At 39.4% G+C, this 25,514-nt stretch overlaps 1 protein-coding gene across 2 annotated transcripts in view; it reads left to right on the top strand.

Moving 5' to 3' along the window:
• The first annotated feature begins 348 nt into the window (after positions 1–348).
• Positions 349–25,514, top strand: part of samd4a (sterile alpha motif domain containing 4A) — a 169,804-nt gene continuing 144,638 nt past the window's right edge. For both annotated transcript variants that reach the window (XM_062030506.1, XM_062030507.1), the window contains exons 1-2: positions 349–484; positions 1,364–1,932. In XM_062030506.1, coding sequence (XP_061886490.1) covers positions 1,737–1,932 — 196 coding nt within the window. In that variant the 5' untranslated portion in view covers positions 349–484; positions 1,364–1,736. The remainder of the gene's footprint in view (positions 485–1,363; positions 1,933–25,514) is intronic.

Here is a 25,514-nt window from a genome sequence, read left to right on the forward strand (position 1 = left end):
TACTATTAATGAATAGCATGTGGAAACTGGCTGTGGAGGGGCGTCAGCGTCAAGCTGCATGAACTACAACCAGAACATGATTGTCCGTACCTTCACAAAAAAATTACCTGAGATAAGTGCTGGCGCTGGACATCAACACTACATTGATATTTTGTAGTGTTTTAAAAAACTTGGTGATTCACTTTGTTTTGAAACACCTACAAGTGCACAAACGTGCTAAATAACCCATAAGAGGTACACAACATCGATCACTTACGTAGCCCGGCTCTTATTTTGAAAAGCAGAAGTGAGCGTTACGCGACGTGTTGTGTTGAAGCGACTACAACACTTTTTGGAGCTGAGCAGGAGGGAGAGACGGAGGAAAAGTTAGTCAAGATGGCAAATCCCACCGACCTGGAGTGAAGGGGCACCGCTCCCCCTAAAAAAACGACACCGCCTGTCGGCCTTCCTGAGACAAAGCCAACGATGCAAACTGCGCTACAAGGTAATTCGTACCACTTTCTCTCCCCTTTATGTATCCTCTTATTTCCAGACCGGATTTTTCCCAATGTCTATTTTCGTTCCTTAACCCATTCTCCATTTCTTATTTACCGCCATTATCACCAGCGGGTTTATTAAACCTTCAGTTGTAGTTGGGTATTTTGCTACCTGTTGACGCAGTCTGATGTTATGTATTCAAGTTGATCGATTATTGGATATAATTGCGTAAGCTAACAAACATACTTAAAACCTCTATTTTTTTAGGCGGGGAATTCATAGGAATATAGTTTTTTTTGGTTGTTTTCCTCACCTACACGCACACGCACACGCACACACGCAACCACAGGTCACCCCTTGTGTGCTGATGAAGCAAAGTGACAGTTTTAGAAGGCGGCTAACACTTAGCCTTTAGATACCTCCCTCTGTCTCCTCTTGAAAACTTTTGCCGTCACACAGTGCATGTTTATAAAAGTCAAGCCCATCATTAAAATAACACAACGGAAGTTGCTCCAGGTCCTACAAACACACACACACCCACACACACACTCACACACACTCCTGTCTGCATTTGTCGCCCGCTAACCTGGCACCCTTCCTGTAGGTCATTCCGGGATGCAGCGCCGGGAGTAGCCGACAGACCGCTGTATTTTTAGGAATGGGTGGATACCATGAGTGAAAATAATTTATTTTGGTCTCGGGAATGAATACCATGAGCTTAAACTCACTGGCGGCAAGGAGGCGACCTATAAATGCTGCCTTACAGGCGCTTCTCAGTTGCAAAGTTTGCAAAGCTGAAGCAACAGGGACAGTCCAGATTATACGACTGTGTGTGTGTTTTTTCCCCCCCAATTCCATTCCTCTAAAATGAAATACCTTTCTGCAGGCCCCAAAGGGGTTCCCTTAAGAACTTGCCTGTGATGCAGAAGCTGATACGATGTCTTGCAAGGTGGGAAGCTGACTCATCAAATATCAATTCCACTCTGGGTGAGTAATTTCCTGAGGGCAGCTCATAACAGTCAAGGAGCATCACAGGACGACCAAATTTGAAGGATTACTTTGTGGGTCAACTCTTTTTGGCACCAACGAGACGGCTGTCTTGCTGTCGCCGAAGCAAAGAATGTCCTCCTGCAGCTTCAGCTGAACCCACCCAACATTCAGAAATCCCTTCATCAGCGGTAAAAAGAACATTGGTGGACAGTTAAGGCGAGGTTTCTCTGTGCCTTGGACCCCCCAGTCAGCATCCTCGCTTCCAGACCATGATGTTTCGCGATCAGGTGGGCGTGCTTGCCAGCTGGTTCAAAGGGTGGAATGAGTGCGAGCAAACGGTGGCACTGCTGTCTTTGCTGAAGAGGGTGAGCCGGACCCAGGCTCGTTTTCTGCAGCTCTGTCTGGAACATTCCCTTGCGGACTGCACGGAACTGCAGGTTCTAGAAGCAGATGCCAACAATCCAGGTAGGCCAGCCAACTTCTCAGACTCAAAACTAATCAAAACTATTGTTCTTGTAAAGTTACTGTCCGTTTTCTATTGGATCTCATACATTTTTTCACATGTACCTAATGCTGTGGCTTCATATATTGTTATTACCACAATATTCTTAGCAATGGGGCTGCACGATTAATCGACATTAAGGTTTTAATTAGTGCCATTACGTAAATGCAAGAGGCAGATTTTTTTTTTCTCCGCCGTCACCAGCATTTGAGTGAAAGACTTGTTCCCCAATCAGAATTGTTGAGCCTCGCATTTGTTCGTCTCTCGCTTCAAACGGGCAGAAAGACGTCTCACTCTTTGCATCGCTCTCAGCACCAAAGTGCGTTTATTTGAAGGGGAACTGCACTTTTTTCGTAATTTTGCCTATCGTTCACTATCATTCTAACTCGTATTTGCGGTCGAACCAATGGGAGGTCCTCTATTCCGTCTATAAAACCCAATAAAGAACATCAAAATGCGCCAACAATACTCCACCTGCTTGGCACTCAGCATCAAGGGTTGGAATTGGGGGTTAAATCACCAAAAATGATTCCTGGGTGCGGCCACCGCTGCTGCCCACTGCTACCCTCACCTCCCAGGGGGTGATCTAGGGTGATGGGTCAAATGCAGAGAATAACTTTGCCACACCTGGTGTGTGTGTGACAATCATTGGTACTTTAAAGGCCTACTGAAAGCCACTACTACCGACCACACAGTCTGATAGTTTATATATCAATGATGAAATCTTAACATTGCAACACATGCCAATACGGCCAGGTTAACTTATAAAGTGACATTTAAAACTTCCCGGGAAATATCCGGCTGAAACATCGCGGTATGATGACGTATGCGCGTGACGAAGTCCGAGTAACGGAAGTTATGGTACCCCGTAGAATCCTATACAAAAAGCTCTGTTTTCATTTCATAATTCCACAGTATTCTGGACATCTTTTGCAATTTTTTAAATGAACAATGAAGGCTGCAAAGAAGACAGTTGTAGGTGGGATCGGTGTATTAGCAGCGGACTACAGCAACACAACCAGGAGGACTTTGTTGGAGCGCTAGCCGCGCTAGCCGCACTAGCCGCCGACCTCACTTTGACTTCCTACGTCTCCGGGCCACCAAACGCATCGGGTGAAGTCCTTCGTCCTTCTGCCGATCGCTGGAACGCAGGTGAGCACGGGTGTTGATGAGCAAATGAGGGCTGGCTGGCGTAGGTGGAGAGCTAATGTTTTTAGCATAGCTCTGTGCAGTCCGGTTGCTAAGTTAGCTTCAATGGCGTCGTTAGCACAGCATTGTTAACCTTCGCCAGCCTGGAAAGCATTAACCGTGTATTTACATGTCCACGGTTTAATAGTATTGTTGATTTTCTATCTATCCTTCCAGTCAGGGGTTTATTTCTTTTGTTTCTATATGCAGTTAAAGCAAGATGCTATCACGTTAGCTCGTAGCTAAAGCATTTCGCCGATGTATTGTCGTGGAGATAAAAGGCACTGAATGTCCATTTCGCGTTCTCGACTCTCATTTTCAAGAGGATATAGTATCCGAGGTGGTTTAAAATACAAATCTGTGATCTACAATAGAAAAAGGAAAGTGTGGAATCCAATGAGCCAGCTTGTACCTAAGTTACGGTCAGAGCGAAAAAAGATACGTCCATCGCTGCCTCTCAAGTCATTCACTGTAACGTTCCTCATCTACGAATCTTTCATCCTCGCTCAAATTAATGAGGTAATCATCACTTTCTCGGTCCAAATCTCTCTCGCTCCATTGTAAACAACGGGGAATTGTGAGGAATCCTAGCTCCTGTGACGTCACGCTACTTCCGGTACAGGCAAGGCTTTTTTTTATCAGCGAGCAAAAGTTGCGAACTTTATCGTCGATTTTCTCTACTAAATCCTTTCAGCAAAAATATGGCAATATCACGAAATGATCAAGTATGACACATAGAATGGATCTGCTATTCCCGTTTAAATAAAAAAAAATCATTTCACTAGGCCTTTAACTTAATTTACATTTCGTGACTTAAAATTAACCAAGTATTAGTGATATTGTTATTGTAAGCACTCACTCAGACAAACTATTTATAGCTGCGCAGTGATCATGAGCTTGTATTCCAATGTTGACATGATCGACTGATCAGCTGCTTCCTTGTTTACTTGCTTGTCAAACGTTATTGTAGTTTATAAATCATGCCTCTCACCTGGATAGTAGAAGGGTGAAGGTGTAATCCAACACGTTGGTACACTTTGACAGCCAATTTAGACCCGAAAATGGCGATAACAATAGGAAAAGACGCTTGGCTCCACCCCGCTATTGATGGCAATAAAGAAAAAGACAACGCTCGACTTAGTTTTTCCAGCTGGGAAAGAAATGCACTTTAAGATACTCAATATTTATTTAAGTTAAAGATTTACTTACAAAAATGAGTCCATTTTATGTTTTGTTTATTTATTACCTATTTGTGACAACAAAGTAAATTACCTTAAAATAACTGTGTAATGGTAAACAATTTTACAGTAATGAGAAATAAAAGTTGATATCCTTTTTAAATGGTTACTTGTATTACTGTATATTATTATAAATACATTACATTATAATTACGGTATAGTTTTTATAGATTATTTCTTCAGTTTAAAGCCTCACTTAAGAAGATTCAGTTTTGGTTGATTTTGGCGGCGCCAGTGGACCAAAGTGGTAGAAGGCCACATTTCTCATGATGACTAGCGCATATAGTCTCATACTGACATGATGTCCGCGTAATGGCACAAATATTACGTCTCTAATGGCTATGCCACGGCTGTACTCTTAGCTTTTTTACTAGTAGGACAGGTAATGGAATTAGTAGCACAGATTTTTTTTGTAGCAATATGTGGGCTCTGTACCGAGGATGTCCTTGTGGCTTGTGCAGCCCTTTGAGACACTTGTGATTTAGGGCTATATAAATAAACATTGATTGATTGATTGATTGAATATGAAATGTCTTAAATATCACAATTTCATTATTAACACTCAAACAAGGTACACATGTGCCCTAATACATCATAAGGCCTACTGTAACGCTCAATTAAACACAGAGAACATCCCTAAACTGTGCTACAGCACAGTCCCTAACAGGATTGTAGGGCTGGGCGATATGGATCAAAACTCATATTCCGATAAAGTTTGGCCCATAAACTAACCCATAGATGGAAATATCCGCTGACGTAACTAAATATCTCCACCATGCCTTGTTTTTCAATTCTCGGGACTGATGGGGATCCCAAACACACAAAAACAAGTACCAACAAGTAATAACTTTTGATCCCGTAATAGGATCCCAATTTAAGAAGTGCCATCCATCCATTTTCTACCGCTTATTCCCTTTTGGGGTTGCGGGGGGCGCTGGAGCCTATCTCAGCTACAATCGGGCAGAAGGCGGGGTACACCCTGGACAAGTCGCCACCTCATCGCAGGGCCAACACAGATAGACAGACAACATTCACACTCACATCCACACACTAGGGCCAATTTAGTGTTGCCAATCAACTTATCCCCAGGTGCATGTCTTTGGAAGTGGAAGTGTTTTGAGATAATAAAAAAGAAAAAGCCTTGAAAATAATATAAGAAAAGTCAAATATAATCTCCAATCTTCTTTAAAAAAAATATTTAGCTATGCTCAACTCTTCAGCTAACAAAATCACAGAAGAACAAAATTTGAAATGGGGGGGGGGTACACACAGTCCTCAGTGCGAGTGATCAATCATTTGGGTATAGTTGAAATGGATTTCAAACATGTTATAAAGATGGCCGAAAATGTTACTCTAGTTTTATCAAATTTGGATGGATTTATTTTAGGAGCAAAATGCGATAATAGGTTTGAAATCCCTTTTCGCAGTTTTTTTTTTAAAGTCGCATTGTCTATTTTTAGGCACTTCGCGAGTGAATTTGTCGCACCGTACAACACTATATGCTGATGTTAAATAGCAGACACTATAAAGAAATTATCTTGGATTGTAATACAAACATAACAGTACTACCAAGAATGTATCGGGGAGGATGCAGGTCCAAAGCAAAGGAAGTCCGGTGGGGGAGCTTTTTCGAAGGAAGTAGTAGGAAAACTATCACACTGGTGGCTATTTTTTGCTACCACACAAATTTACGATAACATTAGCATTATCATCTTGATTTGAGCATCGAAAGTCACTTACGAGTCCAGCAGGAACACAGCCAAGGCAGCATCGGTCTGAAATTCCTTGTCTTTAAGCTCACGCCAGCGAGTGAAAGCCGGGGCAACGTTGATCCTGACTGTCCTTTTATCCGCATAAGCTCTTTTTTTTTGTCTTCTCAGACAAAACTTTTTGTTTCTTTTGTTGTTTTGGAGCTTCGGCCATGATAGCAGTAATTGCACATAGGCGTTCTTCTTCTTTTTTTTTTTTCTGGCTGCACGCAGGCGTTCACATTGACTTCTGTATTTTTAACGAATGGGGAAGTGGGGAGTGATGTATGCCGTAAAGCAAGTCAGCACATTTGTAGTTTTTAGTGTGGCAGGGTTCCTGCCACCCTTTTCAATGTCTCGACGTTCCAGTGAAAGTAGGGTTGGGTATCGTTTGAATTCGAACGATTCCGATTCTTTGTTTCGATTCCGATTCCTGACAATTCTCGATTCCGATTCTTCTTGTACCATGCCGGGATCATTGTGTTTGACAGGTAGTCCCTGGAAGGTGGTATGTATTTTGGGTTGAGAGTTTTCACCATATCCCTGCAAACATAAACCAACATGTAATGTTGCTGTTACTGTTTAGCCCAGTATCAATTAGCTTAGCTCTAACGTTATTGCTTAACTAACCTAAATGTTGGAGATTCCACCTCTGAAAAGGGATGCAGTCTTTTGACTATGTGTGCAGTGACCTTATTGTGGCACTCTTCCGTCTGTGGCACCGACATCTTCCCCATTGCCGCTACGGTGAACGGAGTACGCTGAGCACATCGCGGAGCCTGGCTAGCAGGTTGTAAATTGTCTATGAAAAAATATGCGGGCTAATTTGTTAGCTGCCTCAACGTTGGCGCAAAACACATTATTTATTGCATATATATTGTTTTACTTACCGGATTCGGACTGCAGTGCAGTCACCGAGGTGCCAGGCTGGGCGTCGGAGGAAGAGGCAGAGGAGGACGGTCGGCGCAGCGCGTCGAAGACGGGACACGCATTTATTTGTACTCCATGAAATCGGAGGTGCTTCATCATGTTCGACGTGCACTCTCCTAAGCACGAAACAGTCCTGTCGCACGTGTTACATTTCGCCGATATTTCATTTTTTTTAGTAAAATAAAGCCACACTTTCGACCGCCGATGCCCGCTATCCATGCTTGACTGACTCGCTCGGCTACATAGGCTCAGCTATGCTAACACTTCCGGTGGTGGGCGCTTCTTCGTTGGTGTTCAGCGGCTCCTTCTTCCGGTCGGCGGACTTATTCTTTTTTTCCGGTCGGCGGACTGGGTATCGAAACTAGGAATCGAAATTTAAACTTTTGAACGATTCCGGGAGAATCGGAAAGTTAGTCCCGGTTCCAATCGATACTCGATACCCAACCCTAAGTGAAAGCGATACAAACCCTCTCAAACCATGGTGAAGGTTTCATTCAACAAGCTGTCAGTCGATGTATCATTCCAAAAGTTATGGAAATATTTAATGAAGGTGGAAAAGTTACCTAGCGCTGCTTCAGAGCATGATGTAGACAAAAGCTTTGAGTCTGTCTGCATAGAGACACAAACCCTGGCCGAGTCATACCAAAGACTATAAAAATGGGACCCGTTGCCTCCCTGCTTGGCACTCAGCATCAAGGGTTGGAATTCGGGGTTAAATCCCCAAAATGATTCCCGAGCGCAGCCACCGCTGCTGATCACTGCTGCTCACTGCTCCCCTCACCTACCAGGGAGTGGAACAAGGGGATGGGTCAAACGCAGATAGTAATTTCACCACACCTAGTGTGTGTGTGACTATCAGTGGTACTTTAACTTTAACTTTAAAGCCAAATATTATACTACCATTGGCATCAGACCTGAGTGACACCTTACTAATTTGTCTTACCAGCCTGGCTTACTTCTGTTTAGCATCTTTGGAGCATTTCCCTTATTGGTGTTGTTTGTTTGTTTGTCGGATAAATGAAAATTGTTTAATCATGTTGTTGTGCTTAGTGTTGTGCTTCTCACACTGGGTTTGTAATAGTATTGCATCCCAGGTTCTCATTAAGGGTGGTTATGATTGATTAGTTTCAGACGAGTTAAACAACATCACTTGGTTTTATATTCACACAATTCAACAAATCAATTACTGACAATTCATTCACACCATCTTCCATCCAACCATCCATTTTCTACCGCTTGTTCCTATTTTTATGTCTAAATTTAGTTCACCTATGAATGAAAAGGAAAGTGTTGGGGAAAACACTATTATGCTAGAACCACTATGGACTGGACTCTCACACTATTATGCTAGATCCACTAGACGTCCATTGCACCGATCTCCCAGGGGGGGGTCCCCACATCTGCGGTCCCCTCCAAAGTTTCTCATTGTAATCCCATTGGGTTTTAATTTTTTCTTGCCCTGATGTGGGATCTGAGCCGAGGATGTCGTTGTGTCTTGTGCAGCCCTTTGAGACACTTGTGATTTAGGGCTATATAAGTAAACGTTGATTGATTGATTGTAGAATTTGGCATAATCTGTTATTGTAGTGCTATTGTTGACTTCAGGTCTTCATGTCTTTTTAAGATGTCTTTTTCCCTTTCAGCCATGATGATGTCATTATTCGTAATTGTTTAGTTCTTTGATGTCTTTGAAAACAAGTACTTCAGCTTCTTCCAGTCCTTGATTTATGTGATGTAGATTTTACAGTTGGTCTTCCAAGTGCTTAAATTTCCCCCTGCTTCCCCAACTCCTGTGCTTTCCTGACAATATCCGCATTTAGTTTTGTCAGATGGTAATTGATGTATAATATGGGTTGGTTTTGTTGCCACACTGCAGTGTGGCCATGGAAACAAAACCTTGGCAACCTACCCGTCTCTCGAAAACCTGAAGGAAATGCGATGAGATGTTTCACCACTGGCAACATCTGCACTACACATCTGCCAGTTCACAGTATTTCCAGAGGCATTCATTTGGGTGACATAACATTATATGGCCTTTTTCTTTCTGTGATACAGCTAGAGTGAAGCAGACTTATTTAAATAAACTACATTGAGCGATATACACTGAAATGAAACCGGCACTCTCATGATCATGTTAATTTTACATGATTCTGAACAATTATTTATGGTGTTCTTGAAAAGAATACATCCAAATTTTGTTTCACATCTGAAAGGCTTTTTATTCTGGTGAACAAAATTACGTAGACCAATATCAATACTCCATGACATATTGTATGTAATCAATTAGCTAAAGCAGGGGTTGGCAACCTTCAGCATACATAGAGCCATTTTAGCCCATTAACCACCAAATAAAACCCTTGAAGAGCCGCAAACTCTGTTTGGTCCCTAAAATTACAATAACACCACGTATAGTTTCATTACACTTATGCTATCGCATTCAAGAAATCAAACACTAGACAGAAAATGACTCACCAAGTATTTTTGCTCTGATCAGCTTTCTGCAGCCATTCCAAAACCGCTCTTTTTCGGTCATCTACAGCTGGGTATTTTTCCCGCAAATGCTGTGTGTTTGTTCTGGAAATGTCTTTCAACATTAGATTTTTTGTTAGTTGCTATTTTCTCACAGGTGCACACAGGTGAACCAGCCTCGTCCACAGTGGCATGAAATTAATATTTCCATGAAGCATTAAATGTTCTATTTTCTTCAGAAATGTTTCTCTTTTTTGATTCGTCTTTTGCTAGCTTACAGAGGGTTGACGGCTAAAAACAACACAATTGCTTGGCAGCAAAAGATGACGCATATGTAATGTGATATACAACTTTGATCGACAAAATACTAAAACACGTCTTATTTTTATACTACAAGATCACCGAACTCTTCAAAATAACAATTGTTACATTAAAATAAAATAACCAAATAAAATAAAATGTTTTAAAAGGAAATAGTCATTTTTATTGACATTTTGTTTCAAATGCAAGTCAAAGGGAGCCTGAGCGGAGGCATGAAAGAGTCGCATGTGGCTCAAGGAGCCGCAGGTTGCAGGCCCCTGAATTAAAGGCTTGTGAAGCTAAGTTTTAACGCCACTGATGATTGGTATTTAAAGACTCACTGTTTGATTCCTACCTTTAAATGTCTGCAGTCATTGGGGTGTTTGTCACTCAGTCTAAATAGTCTTGCGTGTTAGGCAAGAGACAAGTTGTCATAATTATCATGATTACTTAATCCATTAATTTCCTATAACGCTCAGCCCTAGCATTAAGGGATAATTTTAAATTGTTGAAAATTGTACATTTTTGCAATTTTTCTCACAGAACTATAATCTATTTGTGGTGCCAGGGATGTGATTGAATATGACGTTATCATTTAATATGCATAAGCGAGCAGCTTGTACCCAAAATTATTCCATGTCAGTTATTATACAATTACATATACTTAGGGATTGGTACTGAAACTTGTTTCTATAATGGCTCAAGTGCTAATGTAAACGGTAATAAAACCAGACAATAAAAGGAGTACAGTGGAACCTCAAATTTTTAACTTATTTGGTATAGTGAAGCAGAGTTCTTCATTAAAAAAAAATGTGAACATCAATAATAGGTTCGAGCCTCGACAAAAGTCCAGATTTTAATAAAGATTTGTACATTTTGAACACTATATTAAGTGCTATTCAGTATTGTATATCAAACAAACATAATAAAGGTTGATGAATCAACTTTTTATTTAATAACAAACTGAACTGTCCTATATGTGCTGCTCTGGCAACACGCGCACACACACAGAAGCCAATATGGTGCCCTCCCAAACAATCAGAAATCCTCAACTTTATCAACCTTATTGCTACAATAACTAACATTTAAAAAAGTAAAATCCACCCACATCGACAAGGAGCTGAATGAAAAGAGCAGACCGGCAGAGGGAGAGAGAAAGACGGGCTGGAGGGACCCTCCTACCACCCTTCTTCTGTTAGTTTGTGTGTGCTTTTCTGTTGCTTAGGGGCGGTACCTGTCATGCCATATATATTTTCCTCGCTGTTCAATAGTCTGCGCTGGCATCTTTTTCCAGAGAAGTCTGATGTCTACACAATTCAAAACTTGTTGTGGCACGGTCACGGAGCCTGCTTCGTCAATCCGTCATACTTGCGAGTGCCATTAATGTACTCCTTGCAAATAGTCTTCTTTTTTTTTTTCTTCCCACAGGGATTCCCTCTTTTTTCCACGCTGGTCTATTGGCTTTTGGGACGGCGTGGCGGGGTTGGGAGAGTGGCCGTGCCAGCAACCTGAGGGTTCCTGGTTTGATTCCCAGCTTCTACCAACCTAGTCACGTCCGTTGTGTCCTTGAGCAAGACATTCTCCCTTGCTCCTGATGGGTCGTGGTTAGGGCCTTGCATGGCAGCTCCCGCCATCAGTGTGTGAATATGTGTGTGAATGGGTGAATGTGGAAATAGTGTCAAAACGCTTTGGGTACCTTGAAGTTAGAAAAGCGCTATACAAGTATAACCCATTTACCATTTTTGAGGCTTATTTTGGCTTGGCAAAATGGACAAAACTACTCAAAAGGGAAAAAACACACCTACTAAAAGCTCTGAGATGTGAGTGTGTCTTGTGCAGAAAGTGAGTGAAAGACTCCGCCTCTGCTACAATAATACACCCTGCGTTTTTGTCTGCAGGTGTGAAAATGAATGACTGAATGAAGCGTTTGTACACAGTGACATAGTCCATACACGGAGACAGGCTTGGGGTGATCCAAAAGCTCGTAAATCTAAAAGTTCGCAAATGGAGGGGTTCGTAAATCGAGGATGCACTGTAGTAGCTATCATTATATTGGTAGATATCGATAATTATTATTATATTTTTAATGACCTTTCGAAAATATGGACCAGGAGAAAAATATATTTAATGTTAAAATTTTTATTTCAAATGTAACCTTCCTCTGTATATAATCTCCTCAGCTATCATGGTAAAAAGAAAAGGAAATGTCAACACAAGCATGGAAAACACTTAACAATGTAAACAAAATTCTAAAGTCACAATAACAATTTTACAATAACGTATTTAAATTAAGGTGCACAAATGATATGTATGTAAGCAGTGTTTCCCACACATTCATTTATTTGTGGCGGCCCGCCACGAAAGAATTACGTCCGCCACAAATAGATTTTTTAAATTTTTTTAATTTTCATTGTTTAATTTTATTTTAGATTTTTTATTTATTTATTTATTTTTGTGTCCTGTCCAGCTTCTCAGGCAAATCATATAGTTGATGTAGATGCCCATATAGGCTGTTCAGATTTACTTTACAAAAGAGAATTGTAGGATACTTCTCTTGTTGCCTTATTTGTATTTGACCACTACTGTTTTCTGTTTATTTGTTACTGACTGTGGCAGGACACCTCTGCCTCTGTTTCACTTCATGTTGCTGGTAAATAATATGGTTGTAGTAGTAGACTAAAGTTAAATTATTTAATATGCACTAATTAAAGGGGCAGAGCTTTAAGAGACATTTAAGCTTTTATGTTTTATAAGATATATTTTTTGTAAGAACCACAATTAATAAATATATTTCAGTGAATAACTTATTGTTCAAATCTGTATATAAATATGTACATAAAGTGTTGTAATTATATTGTAAAATAGATGGATGGATGGATGGATGGACGTTTAAAACAAAACTGTTATTATTAATTAGTAAGTATACATTTTTTGAGCCTTTTTAGAGAAAATCATATCATTGTAGTAAATTATGCAAATTACTCGATGTCATGTGACCACGCCCATAGCCACGCCCCTACCGCCACAGGTATCTTGGCAGTTTATGGGAAACACTGGCTAGGCTAGGGAATATAACAACTACACTACCCAGCATGCAACGGGAGTGACGAGCTTGCGCGGTAGCCCTGAGAAGCGTTGTGGTTTGTCGCCAAGACTCCCTATGCCGGCAGTTAGAAGGAGGTTATGAGCACGCTGTGAGTAAACGTTGAGAACTCAGCCAACACGCTTCGTCTGCATTATTTATAATTAGACAGACAACACACTTAATAGGAGCCATTTTGGGGTCTTTACATAAACACACAAATGGAAATGAAACGTCATATATCCCAGCATGCACCGCACGCTTCTTCTTCTACGGGGGCGGCCTTACCGTAGAAGAAGAACTTCTTGTTCTACGGGAGAAAAAAGATGGCGGCTGTTTACCGTAGTTGCGAGACCTAAACTTTATGAAAATGAAATTTGTTGTGGCTCAATATTTGTCCATATATAATGCGCACCGGATTATAAGGCGCACTGTCAGCTTTTGACAAAATTGGAGGTTTTCAGGTGCGCCTTATTGTGCGGAAAATACGGTATGCTCTAGTATACTCTGGACAGAAGCTGTGTGCCTTCATTGTTTTTGTAGCTGTTATTTTGAGGCATGTTTAAAAAAAAAAAAAAAAAAATGCACTTTGTGAAAGTCAAAGTATAGTATTTCCCATAGTTGTAGTGGGTATTAGGATTATCTCAGGGAGAGCATGTCCCAAATTCCAAGCTGCTGTTTTGAGGCATGTTAAAAAAAATAATGCACTTTGTGACTTCAATAATAAATATGGCAGTGCCATGTTGGCACTTTTTTCCATAACTGGAGTTGAAGTTGTTCTCTTATTTTGGAAAACCTTGTTTTTGATTGATTGATTGAAACTTGTATTAGTAGATTGCACAGTACAGTACATATTCCGTACAATTGACCACTAAATGGTAACACCCAAATAAGTTTTTCAACTTGTTTAATTGATTAACGTTAATCAATTCATGGTAAAGTTACATTGTTTAATGCATCCAGCGGGGCATCACAACAAAATTAGGCATAATAATGTGTTAATTCCACGACTGTATATATCGGTATCGGTTGATACCGGAATCGGTATTTAAGAGTTGGACAATATCGGAATATCGGATATCGGCAAAAAAGCTGTTATCGGACATCTCTATTTATTACCTTTTATGAACCACTTCTTTCGGGATTTTATGAAAGCTCTTTCCTGTCTTTTCTATTTTAATGTTTGGAACAGCCAAGAACAAAACAGCATTTTCTTTTTAAACTCTACACTCACTCTCACTTGCTCAAGCTGGTTGACCATCATGTGAAGTATGCCGCAAAGAAGAAAAACAGACGTGACGTCATATGCAAGCCAGCAATTGACCAGTGATGCACAAAAATGTTGCCACAGAAAAAATACTTTGATTACTGGAAGTTGGAACAGCACTAAGTACGTGTCCAAGCACTAAATTAGTCAGATTTCTCGAATAGTTTGACTATAAATGAGCCTCATGCAGTATGGAGCCAGAACACTGCCAGTAAGATTTGGTACCCCAAAATTTTTTTGACATTGTACAAAAAGTTGTATTGGCACCGAAACAAGTTTTGGCAACAAATAAATACAAACATTGAACAAATACAATATTTTTGGTGGATGTTTTCAATGCCAATATTCATATTTGGTACACATTTATTGTTTTTGTGTGGTTCAAAGAGTTTTTTTGATCGCTTCTCTTTTTTTTACAATTTTTTCTTTTTTTCGCTTTCGCTTCTTTTTTTTTACGGTATCAAAATAATGGCAGTGTTTTAGCATGTGGGCGGGGCTTATAACAAGTCTACCCAGAAGCAGTTTTACCGGACTGTAAAAACACTGTAGAAGAAGAGAGGAGGACCGATGGCGTCTAAATCAAGTGTAAAAGTTATATGATATATTTGTGTTAACCTAGCCATACTTTAAAAACGTAGTATAAGCGGTCCAGACATTGATTATTTATTTTTGAATTATCCATGTTTGTCTCGATATAGCCGTGATATTTGGCGAAACATCTTATGGAACAATACTTTAATACATTTCCACACGAAGAGAAAAGAGCGACTTTAAAATGTAAGCGTAGCTGTATTTATTAATTTAAAACATTTAACACCAGCCATGTAAAGCTTGGTGTGTCATAAGTAACCCATCTGTGTTAAAAGAAGAGATTTCGACTATTGTAATGTTGAGCGACCTGCGGCGGTTCCTCCACTTGTTCCCCCGGGAGGGAGCTAATCATATCCAGGCTGTGGAGTCAACTTCATGCATGGAACTTTTTTTTCAGTGTTTGGAAGTAAAATCTTACATCTGATCTGTGTTTTTCTTTCTGTGTTTACACCGAAATAGGTGGACTCATGTCTTATTGTGTGTTTTATTGTATTGTATTGTCAAGTATTATTTTGGATTATGTAAACAGTGTGCTGAAACTAAAGCTATTGTGATTAATTTCCTGCCTTATTTGCAAACAATACAACATAGGGGGATACATTCAGATATCCTAAATTATATTCCACATAACATTTACATATACATTTATAAGTACAACCTACAACGTTTTTAAAACATCAACTACTATAATGTACAGCTGAGGGACTATTTAAAATTAATTAAAACAAATAGGGGACGGTGTGGCGAAGTTGGTAGAGTGGCTGTGCCAGCAATCGGAGGGTTGCTGGTTACTGGGGTTCAATCCCCACCTTCTACCATCCTAGTCACGTCTGTTGTGTCCTTGGGCAAGACACTTCACCCTTGCTCCTGATGGCTGCTGGTTAGCGCCTTGCATGGCAGCTCCCGCCATCAGCGTGTGAGTGTGTGTGTGTGTGTGTGAATGGGTGAATGTGGAAATAGTGTCAAAGCGCTTTGAGTACCTTGAAGGTAGAAAAACGCTATACAAGTATAAGCCATTTATCATTTATAGGCTGGACTTTTAGAGGATACATTTGTATTAACAATTACAATAAAACATCTTTAAAAATAATATCTGAGTAGTACTTTGTGATTTTGCTGTATTTATTTCAACAAAAAATACCAAGAATATCTCTGTTTTTGTGGGATCTGGACTTCCTTCACAAGCGTGTTTCTGAGTGGACATCCAACTACAGAACGTCATAATCAAGTGAGCGAAGCTGATGGTTGACTGCCATCCTTTATAAACTGTATCATAACAAATAAATATGAGTAATTGCTGTAACGTTATTTTATTTGCTTTGTAAAGAGAATTTATACATTGTAATAAATTAAACAACTAATAAATAACAGAAATATATCCTAATAACCTCTTAGTGCTGAAATATACTGCATATAAAACCAATTGTGAAACTAACAAAGTTGACCGGAGTGCTTTACGAAGTAGTCAAGAGTAATAAACCTATACATGTTTACTGAGCAGGAGATGAATCTGCCAAAAGCAACATATACAGGTCTACTCAAGATACCGGTACATGTAAAAAACAACTTTTGCTACATTATTTTATATTTTGAAGCTTTTTTAAACTTAATTTAGACGCCCTCTGTCCTCCTTTTCTTCTTCTATGGTGTTTTACTTGCATGTCCAAGTCCAGTAAAAACTGCTTCCCGGTAAACTTGTTATAAGCCTCGCCCACAGGCGCCCGCCCCTCATGCTAAATCACTAGCAATATTTTCATACCGCAAAAAAAGAAGCGTAACGGAAAAAAAGAAACAAAATTGTAAAAAAGAGAAGTGATCATAAAAACCTTTTAAAGACACAAACAAAAAAAGTATATTAAATTATGAATATTGGCATCGAAAAATTAAATGTTTTCAATGTTTGTATTTATTTGTTGCCAAATCTTTTTCTATAATGTCAATTTATTTTTCGATACCGAATCTTACTGGCAGTGTTCTGGCTCCATACTGCAGCTAATAGAAATACCTTAATCCGATCGTGTTCGGTTTTTGAAAATTCGGACTAACACACCTGGTTTATGTGATTGGAAACCAGATATCTCCAGGGGGTTTTGCGGCCGGGGACCCTTCGTGTTGCGCATGCGCCAGCCTCAACGCACGGGATATAACCCGGAAGCAGATACCATTCAATAAAAAACGCAACAATTGTAATGGAGGACAAGACTGTTTATTTGCTTCTCAAATTATAAGAAAATAACATGCATTGATGGTAGAAAAATAGAAACAGATTTATTTAATAATGTAACTAAGAAAATGTTAAATGCGGACTTAATCCGTACTCCCGAATGAATTACAATCTACAGGGAGAATAATAAAGCGTACACAAACCTCTTTACGCTGCATTTCCAAACTGATTAACAATAACTTTGTATTACACACAACTGGCAAGTTAGTCCAGAAAAATAGCAACCAAGGTAATCTGGAACAGTATCCAGTCGGGGTACAAATGGTCTTTTCCTTCGGATTTACAACTTTTTTCATCAATCCACAGAGCCTTTACTGCCTTGTGAATGAACTCTGGACATTCAAAAGTTTTGTTTTCATGATTCTCAGTCCAAAAATTCATTTGAAAAACTCTTTGCGTAGCGTAATTTTTGTAGCGCAATCCAAGATAATTTTTTCATGCTGTTTGCTACTTAACATCAGCACAGCCATTAGACATAATATTTATAATCTGCGTCAATATTACAGAGGACATCACAACATAGCAAGGTTCTTAACTTGTTAAAAGCCACAGATGCCTAGTGTGATGTCATATAGGTCAACCGGAAAATAAAGAAATTAACCGCGCTAGAAGGAAATAAGCACCCCCCCAGTGTACGGGAGGCACACTGCGTATGACCAATAGTCGCATTAGAGAAAGTGCCTGGATACTTGGACTTTACACATACAGTCGTGGTCAAAAGTTTACATACACTTGTAAAGAACATAATGTCATGGCTGTCTTGAGTTTCCAATAATTTCTACAGCTCTTATTTTTTTGTGATATCGTTATTGAAGCACATACTTGTTTGTCACAACAACATTCATTAAGTTTGGTTCTTTTATGAATTTATTATGGGTCTACTGCAAATGTGACCAAATCTGCTGGGTCAAAAGTATACATACAGCAATGGTAATATTTAGTTACATGTCCCTTGGCAAGTTTCACTGCAATAAGGCGCTTTTGGTTTTCTGACCTGGACTTGTTTCTTTAGCATTGTCCACACGTTAAAGTCAGGACTTTGGGAAGGCCATTCTAAAACCTTAATTCTAGCCTGATTTAGCCATTCCTTTACCACTTTTGATGCCAAAGGAACTGGTGCTTTACAGAGATGGGACAATGAAAAAGGAGGATTACCTCCAAATTCTTCAGGACAACCTGCAATCATCAGCCCGGAGGTTGGGTCTTGGGCACAGTTGGGTGTTCCAACAGGACAATGACCCTAAACACACGTCAAAAGTGGTAAAGGAATGGTTAAATCAGGCTAGAATTAAGGTTTTAGAATGGCCTTCCCAAAGTTCTGACTTAAACGTGTGGACAATGCTGAAGAAACAAGTCCATGTCAGGAAACCAAAAGCGCCTTATTGCAGTGAAACTTGCCAAGGGACATGTAACTAAATATTACCATTGCTGTATGTATACTTTTGACCCAGCAGATTTGGTCACATTTTCAGTAGACCCATAATAAATTCATAAAAGAACCAAACTTCATGAATGTTTTTTGTGACAAACAAGTATGTGATCCAATCACACTATCACAAAAAAATAAGAGCTGTAGAAATGATTGGAAACTCAAGACCGCCATGACATTATGTTCTTTACAAGTGTATGTAAACATTTGACTACGACTAGGTGTGAAAATACAAAAAAACAAACTATTTTAGTGTATGGAAACCACATGTTGTGATGATGCAGGCAAGATACATGGGATTGCCTGCAGCGGAGGCAACATGTCTGCAATGTGGATGTACTTTAATATACCTGATATACCCACAGATAGCAATCTACATAATGTGCAGTGTGCAAATGTTAAGAGGATGATGGCGGCTTTTAAGGAGAGAAGGCTCGCAGCAGCGCAAAGCAAGTGTGATGTCAATGAGTGTTTTAGGATAGTAGAGGCTCCCCGCAGCTCGCTGTTCATTGTGTACATGGAGCCACAGAAGTGCAGTCTCTTAACACAAGTCCAGAAAAAGATTCTAGATTTGTTGCTACCGGTAGTCATTTTTTAGTATGTAGATACCTGAAAGATTTTCAACAAAGTACATTGTACAATAAACGGCAACAATTGAAAAATAGAGTAACATGTTATATTATGAAACATATACTAGTTAATAACACAGATTTTTTTTAATGTATGTATACATTTTTGTAGCCTTTTTAAATAAAATATATGTATCGCAGCAAATTATACGATAAAGTCATGATTGCCACACCCCCACTTCCACAGGTATCTTGTCAATCTGGGTGAAACCATGCCTCCTATAGCGCCATTGCACTGGCCGCCGTTGAGGCATCCACGGCTTACACTACGAGGAAATATTTCCCAACTTTTTTTTTACCCGATTTTATTCTGTTCATCCTTCAAATACATTTTTACTTTATTCTTTGTTCAATGTGAGTGACTTAGGTTTTAATTTTGGTACAGGCTCTGATGGCCCCCTCTTTCACTGCCATGTCATGGTAGCGTAAACACTGAGTATAATTTTTACAATGTTGCATCAAATTTTCTCCCAACATTCATTGCTGTACATTCAAAGATAATGACTGTCTAGTAGCTGTCTGATTCACACACTGATCATCAGGAGTAATTGAAAGTTTACTATCTTGCTCAAGAATGCTTAGTCAGGACAGAGGGGAAACCGAGAGCAAAATTAGCAGACCCCAAATTGCTGCATGGTCACAGTCCCATTCAAGCAATGCCACCACATAATTTTACATGTTTCTTACAACAATCAAGTCATGCTGAAGACTATTTTCATACATGTCATCTTTTTGTATCTATTTATTTTTGGGTGGTGCCTTTCAGATTTTTACTTGTGGTGACTTTGCTTTAGTCGAATCAGCAAAATAAATTGTAATCAGTGGGTCTCCAGCAAGTCTGTAAGAGTGAAGTTTTTAATTTGAGAATAATGCTGATTGGGTAGACCTTCTGGTTCTGTCAGCTCTGTGGTAATTTGTGGAAACTAGTTTGAGTGCTATTGTTTGCTGATTTATTATTATTATTATTATTTATACTGACCAGTACTGTTCTTAAAGTTGATGTGGTTTTATCAAATGCCAAGCAATAATAAATCATACTGAAAATGATACTGGTTGTTTAAGGCTTAAATTACGGCTGAGTAAAAAAGTCCACCAGTTTGTACAACTGAATGGAATCTTCAGTGGCCTACTTTTCTGCAACTGAGAAGCTCCCTTGTTTTGTGACCCAATGATTGACAACAGTAGAGCACACTGTTTTTTTTCTTGTTAAGGGCTGCACGATTTTGAGAAAAAAACTAATTTCGATTTTTCTCTTTAAAATTGTGATTGCGATTTTGATACTTTGTACATAAAACTGAGAAAATAACGAATGAAGGAAGACATGTTACTTTTAGATTGTCAATCTTGTTTAAAGGTGCCACACAGAACAATATGCAATAATTTACTTGAAAAAATATTTGACTTTATGCAGACAGACATCATGTTCTTAAACTGAAGAAATAACTGTTAACAACTATACAATGTTTTTAATGTAATGAAGTCAATATATAATAATAGTGCAAGTAACCATTTAAAAAGATAAAAACTTGTATTTTTCATTACTGTAGAATTGTTTACCATTGTACTGTAATTGGAAGGTAAATAACGTTATCCTAAATAAACAAAAATTAAATGGACTCATTTCTGTAAGTAAAAATTTAACTTAAATAAATATTGAAGATAAAGTGAATTTCTTTCCCAGTTGGAAAAAACAAGGTTGGACGTTGTCTTTTTGTTCATTGCCGTCAAGTGATCATGGCATTCTTGGCTGTTCGTTCGTGTTGATGGGTTCATATTGCCATCCGATTTGAAGCTGAAATAATACCACAAAGGGACATTTGGCTTTGTAATTCTTTTTTTTCCACTCCTAATTTTTGTTACTTTGCGGCACTTCTTACTGGCGAGTTGCTAGTAGAGAGGCTAGGCTGTTTGTAAAGCTGGCGGACATGCTATCCCCTCACCGAGTCAAAGGTTGTGGATAACTGAAAAGACGGATCACTGCGTTCAGTTAATTCTACCGTTAAATAAACACGCTCAGGTGCTAAGAGCGATGCGCTGAATGAAACATCTTTCTCCCTGTTAGAATCGAGATACGAACAAATGCAATGTTGATTGATTGATTGATTGGGACTTTTATTAGTAGGTTGCACAGTGAAGTACATATTCCGTACAATTGACCACTAAATGGTAACACCCGAATAAGTTTTTCAACTTGTTTAAGTCGGGGTCCACTTAAATTGATTAATGATACAGATATATACTATCAGATATATACTATCATCATAATACAGTCATCACACAAGATAATCACATTGAATTATTTACATTATTTACAATCTGGGGTGTGGAGGGTGGGTGGGGGGGGGGTAGGTTCGGTTGTTATCATCAGTCATCAACAATTGAGAACAGAGAAATGGATTTTGGAACAGTGTAGGTCTGACTTGGTAGGATATGTACAGCAAGTAGTGGACATAGAGAGAGAGAGAGAGAGAGATCAGAAGGCATAAGAAAAACTATCTGCATTTGATTGTTTACATTTGATTATTAACAATCCGGGGAGGGTGTTAGTTAGTTTAGGGTTGTAGCTGCCTGGAGGTGTACTTTTATTGCGGTTTTGAAGGAGGATAGAGATGCCCTTTCTTTTATACCTGTTGGGAGCGCATTCCACATTGATGTGTTCAACTATTGTAATTGGCCAACATGTCTGTCACTCAAACACCGGTGACACCCCTCAGCCTCTCGCGGTTAAGTAATCAGACTAATTAAAACCTTGATGTCGATTCAATGTCAATTAATCGTGCAGCCCTACTGTTATTGTATTTTTACAATCAGTAGTGCTATGATTTTCAGCGTGCGCAGACATCCGCTAGGCCCTACCTCCTAGTAGTAAAAAAGTCTTGAATGCAGACGGTGCTCTGGATCAGCCCAACGTATAGTCACTTGTTCCTTATCCCTTTTCTGACATTTGCTGAGCGGTAGATGAAAATCCACAAGGGTTTCACATATGTGAAATTGATCGTGGCGCCCCGTCATGGGACCTGATCGACACTGGTACAGACTTGGTACTCGGTAAAAGTAAGGAAAGAGGCAATTACGTCTAACTTTTCCTCTGTTTGGACATCTCTGTGTGGTAGAACCCCCATGCGTGTGTGGGCTTTCTCCGGGTACTCCGTCTTCCTCCCACATTCCAAAAATATGCATGTTAGGGTTATTGGAGACTCTAAAGTGTCCATGGGTATGAATGTGAGTGTGAATAGTTGTTTTTCTATATATGTGCCTTGTGATTGGCCCTGCTATATTTTGTCAACCTGTCAATGAGCTGGTTTATTAGCCTTAAGCTAGCGATATAAGAGCCAACCTTCACCCTGAATAATTGTATTATTTTTTTCAGCTTTACGTGATTCTTACATGTGTGCACACTATCTGTGTATTGATGTACTTTTCTTAGTGTGCTTAGTTTTACAGTGACTTCATTGTGGAAAATATCAAATCACCTCATGTTATTTTCTTTGTCTCTATTTCAAAACACTGTGTACGCATTTGGCAAGCTAAATTCCAACATCCAGGGAGGGCACAGTATAGTGTAGCCTGTGTTACATTTTACAATAAGCAGCAACAATTGAAAAATAGAGCAAAACAATATAAGAAAAACATCTATGTTAAACTAATACTAATAATATACTAATACGACAGATTTGTTTTTTAAATACATGTAAAACATTTGTTTAGCATTTTTTAAATAAAATATATGCATTGTTGCCGATTAAAATAATCATGACATCATAAATACGCCCCACCACCATAAGTATATTGGCAATCTGGGGGAAACCCTGTCCGTCAATTACTTTTTGAGCTATATAGTGTATAGCGGAATGAAAGAAACAGAGTGAAGCCTCTTGTCAGTCATCCACTTTCTCTGTTCATGGTGGTGGGCCTGCACACACAGACACACACACACACGCACACGCACACGCACACAGGCAGGAGTTGAGGCTCATAACATAAACATAAGGTAACATAGTAGAGATCATTTGGAACAGGTCCAATATGTAATTACTTGTTCCTTATATCATTTCAGACATTTCATGAAAGTTTCATGAAAATCTACCCATAACCTTGTGAAGTTTTTTGTCTAAAGACAGGCAGACATACCTATAGCAAAGATTACAATACTTAACATCCTGGTGGAGGTAATACAAATGCAGTTCTTAGTGCATTCTTCTGCAACTCAGATCACAACATTTTAACATTTTCTTCGTTAAAAAAATGCAATTATTAAGTGGTTTAACAAGATTACAAAAACATAAATAGTTGATTAAAAAAAAAAGACACTTGGTAAGATTAAAAAAAAAAAAAAAAAAAAAAGTAGGCAGGAGCTTAAAACTGCCTCTCTGTATCTCAAACTTTTTTGAAGAGTCGCTGACAAGTCTTTTGGATTTGCTGGAGTGTGTACTTGATGAGTTTTGATTAGTGTGCTGCCTCAATTGTAACTTTACTTTAGTGTTAAAGTAAAATATAACTATTATTTGTGTCATGTTAGCTTGCTGGTGTTAGCCATCTTAGTCATATCTTTCTCAGTAACAAGTTAGTATTTGTGTCACTAATGCCAGATGCAAGGGGTGGTTAATTCATGTCCAGACAACATAACTGTACCTTAAATTTAGCATTTGTTATGGTGGTGTTCCAGTAGATGCACATTCATGTTCGTTGTGTTGCCTTCTCTTGCTGACAGTCTGCAAGCACGTTTTGCATATTGGAAGATCTTCCTACGAGCCTGAAGTATTCCGAAACATCCGATATAGTCATTTTAGTTCAGTTCAGGGGAATTGCCTCCTTCATCCAACATACTGCATGCAGAGCTGTGTGCTGCGGGAGAGGTTGTAATATTTTACGTTGACCTGAAGGATTTCTCACTTGCACTTTCTGTCATACCTCAGGGACAGTATAAAGGGAAATGTTAATGCTTTTGAAACTTTTTCATATTGCGATATACCTTTTAAATCTGGTTACGGGCCCAGGCGCATTGTTTTTACAAGTGCAAAATAATAATATTAATGTAAGCTATTCTTCTGGGGCCCTTATTTTGTTAGCGCAGTCAGACACTGGCTATGTTACACACAGCGATTTTATTGTGAAGGTCTGAAATGTGCACTTGTTTTTTCTGGCGCACTTGACCACAGTGCTGCGTGTGGGGAGATTTGTAAACAAAGTACCTCTTGTCTCTCACGCCCTTTCTTCATAGTGAGCTTGCACCATGTTAGCAGTGATCTCACAGGACTCTCAGTTACAAATACAATCAATTAAAATATTACAAAACCAGTTTCAGCCAGATGTTAACGTTTTATTATCATTAAGTAGTGTGGTTCACTTCAATCACCTGAATGAGCAGCTTGAAGCCGGCGAATGGGCATAAACTTTTGCCAGCAAAGGTTGCGATAGCCTCTCTTTCTGTATCTTCATGGCTCGCGGAGAATCAGGTAATATTGCTGGTAAGTCCTTCAGGTTGTTTTGTTTTGCCTTATAGACTGCTTGTAGTTGGAAGCCAACGTTAGCATTGTGTGTCACTGCTACTGCTGCTTCACGCAGAAGACTACCGGGAGGCGGGCTAGGAGGAGGGGTTGGTGTCATTGATATTATGTCTTCCATTCATCCATTTTCTACCGCTTGTCCCTTTTGAGGTCGCGGGGGGTGCAGGAGCCTATCTCAGCTGCATTCGGGCAGAAGGCGGGGTACACCCTGGACAAGTCGCCACCTCATCGCAGGGCCAACACAGATAGACAGACAACATTCACACTCACATTCACACACTAGGGCAGTGGTTCTTAACCTGGGTTCGATCGAACCCTAGGGGTTCGGTGAGTCGGGCTCAGGGGTTCGGTGGAGGTCAAAACACACCCAACGCATCGTGTAAATAAAAACTTCTCCCTATCGGCGTATTACGGACACGGCAACAGCAGAAGTCACACTGATTTGCAGGTGTGTAATTTGTTCTGAGTTTATGCACTGTGTTGGTTTTGTTCTTTGAACAAGGTGATGTTCATGCACGGTTCGTTTTGTGCACCAGTAAAAAAACATGGTAACACTTTAGTATGGGGAACATATTCACCATTAATTAGTTGCTTATTAACATGCTAATTAGTAACATATTGGCTCTTAACTAGTCATTATTAAGTGCTTATTAATGCCTTATTCGGCATGGCCTTATTATAACCCTAACCCTCTAACCCTAACCAAATAACTCTAAATTAAGTCTTTGTTACTTAGAATATGTTCCCCATACTAAAGTGTTACCAAAAAGCAAATAACTGTGTCTTGAATTTGAAATGTTTATTTTTTATTTTTCACTAAAGAAGGGTTCGGTGAATGCGCATATGAAACTGGTGGGGTTCGGTACCTCCAACAAGGTTAAGAACCACTGCACTAGGGCCAATTTAGTGTTGCCAATCAACCTATCCCCAGGTGCATGTCTTT

This window comes from Entelurus aequoreus, linkage group LG02, assembly GCF_033978785.1.
Source record: "Entelurus aequoreus isolate RoL-2023_Sb linkage group LG02, RoL_Eaeq_v1.1, whole genome shotgun sequence".
NCBI classification, from domain to species: Eukaryota; Metazoa; Chordata; class Actinopteri; order Syngnathiformes; family Syngnathidae; genus Entelurus; species Entelurus aequoreus.